This window comes from Dermacentor andersoni, chromosome 5 (genome assembly GCF_023375885.2).
Source record: "Dermacentor andersoni chromosome 5, qqDerAnde1_hic_scaffold, whole genome shotgun sequence".
Classification (NCBI taxonomy): Eukaryota; Metazoa; Arthropoda; class Arachnida; order Ixodida; family Ixodidae; genus Dermacentor; species Dermacentor andersoni.
This window is the reverse complement of record NC_092818.1, coordinates 99,097,181-99,105,956: the sequence shown is the minus strand read 5'-3', so window position 1 is coordinate 99,105,956 and position 8,776 is coordinate 99,097,181. Positions and strand designations below refer to the sequence as shown.

Sequence of the window (8,776 nt, the reverse complement as noted above, 5' to 3'; positions counted from 1 at the left end):
TCACACTGTAAAACTAAGGTAAGGTGCACAAATCTTGTTATCGAGTCGCAAAATGTTGCAACTTTAAAAGCACGTGGTATAGAGAATATATTTTTGTACTTTAAACAGTTCACTATACATCTATAGCACCTCTCTCACGGAATTACGATAAATTGAGTTTAATTAGCCGTCACACACGCACACACACATATGCACGCACGCACGCACGCACGCACGCAAAGAGAAAGAAACAAGTAGACGGGACAAGCGCTGGGCAACCAACTGAGTTTATCAACTGAGTTAGACCAGTGCTCGCATAGTTTTCTTGTTTGTTTCTCCGTATGTGCGTATTAAGTTCGCGTTGCAAACGTGAACGCAATGTCCAGCTCCCACGAGGTGTCAGTTTGACAATTGCGTCGGTTGTTTCCAGTCAACCAACAACCCACCGGATGTCTGTCGTGGTGTGTAAACGTAATGAATTTAGTCATCAAAGAAAAACACGGACAAAACATACATTTTATTTCAACTTTTCCTTTCCTTCTCTTTTGTCTTCATTTCGCGCTCATAAATGCGTTCCCTCCTGTACAGACCTCGTCAAGACATTGTTCACGAACTTCTCTTTCTGACTTTACCTTAACTGCTGTGACACGTAGAATGTTTTCGACAATAAAGATGAGCCAGCAAAAGAGACCTAGAGATTTTGTTTCTGATTGAACGCCATGTATAGAAAGTAGTTTCGTATTAGCGCGCATTATAAATAAAAATGATGGAACACGAACAAAATGAAATGTGTGATGAAAGGTGAAAACACACGCAGCTAAACAAAGGCAGGGAGCAAAATAACGTCACTCAATCGAATATGTGCTAGGAATATTCATGCTTCACGGATGTCTCCTTTTAATTCAACGCCTTTCTCTCGTATATTATGATTTTTTATTAATTAATATCTGCTGACCCTTCTTTGAAATGTTTTCTGACGATGAAACTGATGCATGAATATATGGTAAGAATTCGACTGAGCACATTGTAGAAAAGTGAATAAGCTTAAGCGGCACTTGTTTCGACGCATGTTCAACGGCTAGCAAATATTGGCGCATAGGCTTTGACGGATGTGCTGAGTGACAATACTGTTATACTGACAGCCAAGATGACGCACTACGTGATACTACGCAGATAAAAGAAAATATAGAACGTTAACGACACGAACGGGTGTAACGTGGCGACTAAGTAATATCGTGCAAAGACAAACAACTCATCCTTCCGTGAATCCGGGGACATGACATATGCACTCTTGCAGTGTTCCGCAGAACCAGATGTTCGATTGGCACGGGACTAGGATGAATCCGTAAGGTCGCTACTTTCGATGACAACAAAATAATAATAAAAAAAGATTTGCTTCTCAATGTGTGCTAAGGCCGCAAATGTTTTCGCACTCTCAAAGAATGACGAGGAGCGACTGAAGACATGCAAAGAAATTTCGCGCTTTACACTCAGCAGCGCCTATCAGCAGGTACAACCACAAGCCCGATGAAGGCATTGTGCGAGTGTTGTTTCTACGAGTAGAAGTTATTTAGACCATGTGTGCCTGCCTTAAGTGTAGTGAGCGTGGCGTGAATAAAGTTGTAAAGTTTGTACCTGCCAGTTTGTATGCCCCTAAAGCACGTGACCACAGCGCATTTAAGAGGAAGCGCGACGCGTACTTCAGAGGAACCTCACGGGCACCAGCGTTTCTGGCTTTGTACACAATGTAGTTGTGTTAAGGACAGTGAAGCTTCGTCCCAGCCCTGTGGCCTGATGCTGTCTGCCGGAAACGCAGGTGCACCAAGATCGCGTCGCGTTCTGCTCAGGAACTCGTGTACCGGAGATTTGTGACGAGTGTCTGTGCTAGCGCACACGTTGAGGCGCCCAGAGGGGGGATGCCACTGAGTCGGTCCCAGGAGCGACGAGGTGCTAAAGATTGTTGACGCTGATGATCTGGTTGACCCAGCCGATGAAGGATGACACCTTGACGTAGACACCCGGCACGTCAGGCCGGCCGCAGCCGAATCCCCAGGACACCAGGCCGGCCAGCTCGTAGAAGCCGTCTACCAGGCACACCATGGGCCCGCCACCGTCGCCCTGCATTGCATACGAAACGAGGATGCTGTGAGACATTAAGAGGGTAAAATTTTCCACCAACATATTGATTAATTACGAAATTGCGCGTCAATTTATTGCTTGCTTGATTGGAGTGGTCTTTGTGTCCACGGCCTTCAGTTTGAAATCGTAAATTCCAGGAATAGAGGGATGAAGTGGCTTAGCGTAACCAAAAGGCAGAGTCAGCGACAAAACACTGCTTGGGTTCTTTTGTACGCAAAGTCGACAGCGTGCGCTAACGCCGTTCATTTTTCTTTCTAAAGCTCCCTCATGATTGACTGATTGATTGATTTGTAATTAATGTGTTGCGTGAGGGCTATGCGACTGCGACCGGAAAGATTTAACATGCACACAGTCTAGCAGCAGTGAAGGCTGTCTGCACAAGCTGCCAAAGGGGCTTTTCGCTTTACATATCTGCACCCTTCAGAGCGAAACTTCTTACGGGAGCGACAGTGCGCAAAAAAAAAAAAAAAAAACACTTCCTGCCTGATAAAGCCAGCCTGCATCGAAGGTTGTCAAAACAGGCTTAGCACACACATCGTCTCCAAAATATCGATTAATATAGCTTAGAACGTATAGGGGGTATATAGGAACGTATAGAACGTATGACTTAGAATATACTCAATATCAATTTTAAAGTATGTGCACGCAGCCAACCGCAAAACGCAGCACCTTGTGACATCTACATCAAGGAAGGATTCCAAACAACCGAGAAAACGCTACGTCACGAATTTTCGTTGGCTGCCATGCTGCTTGCATGTGCTCTTCTCAGTTTTTGCTTGTAGTGGGACGCTCTCCGTGTCGCTGCAACTGCAGAATTAAGGGGCAGTTTTTGTCGTGTCCGCAAATTTCCCACACCAGCTTGACTGCCATTGAACGTGGCCGGTGCGGGAGTCTTGAGGTTCGTCCTCGCCGTCGCCGGCCGAAATATCCGAGTCGCTGTTTTCTAGTAGGTCGAATCGAAAGTGATTGGCCACGTCTAAAACGACTGTGACTTCCGCCTGCAGAAAATCGTCGCTGCTGGACGACGAAAGCGAGGACGACGATGGCGGCGAGGACAAGTCGTCAGGCATTCGTTGTCATACCTTCGTCATGGTCGTTTTATCGCTGTAATTACAGCTCCGTCATCTGACTCTCTTGATGCCATCTTCGTCACGCAATTGTCGTCATATACTCGTCACTATGCCGTCGTCGTGGTGCCATCGTGGCCGTTCCATCGTCGCCATTTCAACTTCGTCTTCTCACTTCTGTCATGCAGTCGTCTTCATGCCATCGTCTTCATACAGTCCTCATGCATTCGCTGACACACTGCCACTGTGATGTGTGATGCCGTCGTGGTCGTTCCGTCGCGTCGTCACTTCACATTCGTCATCCGGCACTCGTCATAGAGGCTTTGATACAGCTGTCGTCGCGTCGTTATCATCACACACTCACCGTCGACCGTTGTCCTCGTACTGTTGTGATGCCATCGTCGTCATACCAGCGTCGCCATGCATTCTTTTTCACACCGTCATAGTGATGCCGTCGCGGTCGTTCCGTCGTAGTCGTTCTAACTTCGTCCGACTCTAGCCGTGCCGTCGGCGTCACGGCATCGTCGTCCCACAGTCGTCTTCATGCCTTTGTCTTCATGTAGTCGTCATCACGTTTTCATCGTAATACCATCATCATCATTTAAGAATCGGCATCTCATTGTCGTCATGCTGTCGTCGTCACACCGCCTTTGTCGTTCCGTCGACGTCATTCCTTCTTCATTCTATCGTCGTCACTTAATCGGCGTTATACATTCGTTATCACGCCGCCATGCTCATGGGCGCGACCTTAGCAAACTAATGTCATGGCAAAATGGGAGGATACCGGAGTATGTCGCATACAGCCGAAGCAACGGAAGTCTCAGATTGGCCCCTAAAGAGGTCGGATAAATGTTACTTCCGAAGTACGGTGTGTCGCAACATTGATCGAATGGTGATTGCATTACCATCGACAATCATCGTGAGATCTGTTCTGGCGTACCTTCTATTTTTTGCCGGGACTCTAATTAAGCAGTCGCTCCTGTAATCACAATTCCAATACTGCACGCAATTAGTCTGCGATTAACGGGATAATTAGCCCATCGGTATCGTATCCGAGAGCCACATACCATGTGGACGATATTCATACTAGAACTCTCGTGCATTTGTGCACTATTTAGTATCAACGCAGGGGGGGGGGGGGGGATGCAGTGAACGATGACTGTCTGCGCGTTGATAACGTGGCGCTGGATTATTGGTGGCAATTTATTTATTATGATTGGTTTGCTATGTATGAAGTGGCTGCTCCAGCTAACTTGCTTGTCCACCATCTCAAATTATTAACATACAGAAGGTTCTTGACAGCGCAATTCTTGATGCACAGCGCAATTCTTGATTCGACATATTATCTGCGGACCATCAGATCTTCAAAGACCCAAAACTGTTTTTATACAATTTGCTGCTCTCTAGTAATTCAAGTGCTCGAAATGTCGCCGCTCACGCTGTGCAGTGACATGGTGAGCGTTTCTCGTGCGAACGTCTCAAGGGCTTTTCACTCAGTCCTCGTCTCTGATAAGCGGACAAAAGGGCACGCAGATATCTTGAAGCACTAAAGGCAAGCGACACACGGAAGTGCTCGTACGACCTATGCAGCTCCTCCTACGAGCCAACCCGCTCATCTGTCAATAAAGCTACGAAGTTAACAAATGTGAAAATATTTTGAAATAAACCACCATGGTCGTTTTTTTTTCACTGGGAAGATTATGACGAGCTAAAGCAACGGTGGCCAAGGTTTCTCTATTAGCTGGTTCCATGATGCGCTTTTATTATTGCGCTAGGTTTAACACGGAACATTCGTAGGCACGGTTGTAAAAAACGCACACCCTCAGAAGAGGTCACAGGATCAACGGATGACTGCTTTATCTTTTCCACTGTATCTTTTAGAACTAGAGGAAAGTGAGAGTGTCACTTCACATTCTTGTAGTCTTCAAACTTGAATAAAGCACGTCGAATATCTTTATATGCATTTCGTGATTTTTGCTTTTGTTTTTATGGCGATTATGTTTTTTTTTTAATTTGCTAACTGGGCCGAAGACGCTCACTGACCACGATTAGTCCGATTAGCTGAAAGCAGGATAAACGTATTTTACTGGCTGGTTCACGGCTCTTTATATTGTACCAAGCGAGTTAAAAAGTACAAAATTTTAGATAAGAAAAAAAAATTGATTCCTTGTAGAAAGAGGTTATTTTAAGAGACAATAGCTGAAAATGATCCTCTGACGCCGATAGGCGCCATCGAAAAAAAAAAAAAAATTCACGTGCTTAATATAAGACAAGGCTGGAAACAGATTCGAGAGGGTTATTTCGGCTAGGTTGTCCAAACGGCGCTCAAAGCGTGAAGAAAACGATAGCAAGCGCTTTACTTATTTCCATGCCTTTGCCGGTTTCAATGCGTTTTTCTTCGGTATATTTTTTTCTCTCTCTATTTCCCTGTTGTTCTCCACAGTGTGAGTAGCCAACCGGGCGATATGAGTTTCTGATAAACTTTCCGGCTTCTCTTTCTTCTCCTTCCACTCTCTTTATTTCTTTGACATTAGGCACACTGTCAGATATAATTTTAGAGCTGATCCTGCAGATACAGCGCATCAATACAACTGAAAAGAGTTTTTGAAGGGATTTACAAAGCTTAGTCCACTAAAAGAAATAAATGTGGGCATTGGACAGTGGTGGTGGTGGTGGTCCCCCTGCGTCGCTGTGAGGTTGGTTCAGGCATACCATGACTGGAGGGGGCACGACCTTGTAGCACTTGACAAGGAAGACGTTAAGCTGTCGCCACATCGTCTATCTCCCAACGAGACGGATCGGTACCTCGTTGGGGACGTTAAGAGATAACACGGCGGAAACGTTGCGCGGCGACAGCTCGGCACACGAAAGATACTAAGTGGCCACTGCTCAAAAGGCGGAGGTGCCAATGACTTGACTGGAGATGTGCCAATCTCGAACACGCGCACATCGCTTGACTTACGGCGTATGACAAGCAATTTTTTTTTCTGCGGCCATGGCCCCGGAAAAAAATTGGCGGCCGTGTCTACGTGTGGCTTAATCCCCTCACTAAGGTTTTGGCCATATTCGGCATGCCCGAGGCAGCTGCTGTTACCGTGGTTCGAGTTAAGAGCTAACATTAGGAGTTAAGTTAAGGGTTAATGTTAACAGTTAATGGCTGGTTCATGTGGTTTAACGTCCGAAAGTAACACTGGGGCGATGAGGGGACGCAATAATGGAGGGCTCCGGGCTAACTTTCGCCACCTAGGGTTCTTTAACGTGCACTAAGCACAGAAGCGCTTTTTTTTGTTTCACATCATCAAAATGCGAGTTTTGCGGCCGGGTATCAAACCCGAAACCTCGTACACAGTAAACGCCATAGCCACGGATCCACCCCGGCGAATCAGCCTTAAAAGAAGTTTTGAAGTCTACAAAACTTGGGTGTCTTTGTGTACACAAGCGGCAAAAGAAAACAAGGGTTATTGAAAGATAGAAGGAACAAATTCATCGAGAAAGTAGCGCATTTATTCCATATATTAGCTCGTTAGGACCGAGACAAAATTATGCGCACCTTAACGCACCGTTGCTGAAAATTTTCATTTGTTCGCCCCGCGACACATCTCAGAGGCTCAAGCTCGACACTGCAAGGCAACTACTTTGCCTTAGCCTTCCCACTGCCGCTAGTGCGGACATGAACTATATATAGACCAATAGATAAGACACCACACTAAACGATTATTATCAGTGGGCTGGATATACAAATAGGTGTCGGGTGCGGAACCACGTACAAAGGCCCACCTATATATTGAGCGGTTCTGTGAAAAGGTCCAGTTTGTACGATTCCTCTTTTGTACCCAAAAGAAAAAAAAAAAGGTAGAATGGAAACAAGTCTATTTGCCGTACTAGTGTCCGAAACCCAAATGCGAATTCACTGTGTGCGTCGATGTGTACGTACTTCGGTATGTGCCTCAGGGGCCACAGTGTTTATGTATATACACATTCCACTGGGTATTATGAGTTCATGCATGTACACACACGCACATACACAGGCATACATACACAGGCAGACAGACCTATAGGACACACACGTCGCAAAAGGATTAATCGTTTGCTGACGAACACTTAAATGATTCACAACAAGCATTCTCTACCAAACCGAGCCTTCTTCGCCTTATGTAGATGCCAACTGGAGCTGAATCAACTTAAGTTTTCTCCTTGGAGACTCGAATGAGTGCTGTTATTCCTTTCGTTTGAACAGTAACAAATATTCGACAATTTCGAATAGTGAATTCTCGAATCGAATCAAATAGCAAATAATGTTCGATTCGTATTAAAAAAAAATATATCGAATGTTCGCACACCGTTACCGAAAGGCGACCCGGCCGTCACAGTTGAGCGACGCCGCTTGTACAGTAGATACACTACAGCAGCCGCGCGCATATTTTCGCATCCCAATGCGCTCAGCAAGTTCCGGTAGTGCGGCGTCACGCATTTTTACGACGGCGAGACTGCGAGGGCGTAGCGCCAAACAAAGCTTTCAACTTCTTATCGCCCCGTTCTGTCTGCTCTATCAGTGGACCTTGAGCGGGGGTCTGTTCCGCCACCGGAGATAGGCTGGTGCCTTACCCAGGCGTCCAGTGGCAATATATGCCACGCGAGCGCCATGACGGAGCGAGGCACTTTATATTATGCACAACTCACTCTGTAGATTGCATCCATGCATGCACGTCCCTTTAAGCAGCCTGAATGCTAAAGGAATTTCGACGTAAGCCGTGTATGGACCATTATGGGGACCAGTCAGGCCACGGTGATTCAGGCCCAAATTTACTCGCATACGCACCCTTGATTTGTTGCATCGCTGGATGCCGCAGTACACGGGCACCTGTGCAGCTCACAAGTCAACCTTCTACGTCATTACAGCCTTCTGGAATGCTCGTTTATGACTGCGCCTACACGTTAGGAGGCAGGAAGACAGCGGTACGGACTATAAAGCAAGCGGGGGTAGCCGATATTCTAGTTAAGATTAGGAGGAAGAAATGGAATTGCGCAGGTCATGTAACGCGAGAGACGGATAACCGCTGATATATTAGCTACAAAGTAAATGACTCCTCCAACACCCTCCCTCCCACCGCGCCCCCCCCCCCCACACACACACACACGATAGAGGTAGCACACGTACCCGTCTTTTCCATGTTTGATTTTTTTTTAAATGTAGCAGGTGCCGCAGCTCGACTGCCGACTTTACATCGCCTGCTGCATTGCTGTTTTCAGTGCATTCGTCAAATGGTTCAGTGTCTGAAGCACAGTGACCACTGCACAGTCACCAATTGCCTCTTCTTCTTCCTCCCATTTCCTTCTCAAAACCTCTTTCGACGTCCTGTATTTTTGTTGCAAAAAGCATGCGTCAGGCTCTTATCGGTGGAAGTTATATCCCAGCCAGTTCGTACGCGTTTTTCGATGCTTGCTTTTTTGCATTTTGAGCTGGCATCGTCGTACAAGCGATAAATGCAAAACATTTATCGCTTGTCCGTAGTTCGACCAAGCTGTTTTGTTCACTAATCTTTAAAAACTATGCGCACTTGTCAGCAAAAATTTGTTGCTGCAGTGATCTG

General features: G+C 46.2%; 1 protein-coding gene across 1 annotated transcript in view; it reads right to left on the bottom strand.

The window, feature by feature from the left end:
* Positions 1 to 477: 477 nt before the first annotated feature.
* Positions 478 to 8,776, bottom strand: part of mas (trypsin-like serine protease domain-containing protein masquerade) — a 44,004-nt gene continuing 35,705 nt past the window's right edge. Inside the window, exon 8 of the mRNA XM_050179727.3 lies at positions 478 to 2,097. Coding sequence (XP_050035684.2) covers positions 1,930 to 2,097 — 168 coding nt within the window. The 3' untranslated portion in view covers positions 478 to 1,929. The remainder of the gene's footprint in view (positions 2,098 to 8,776) is intronic.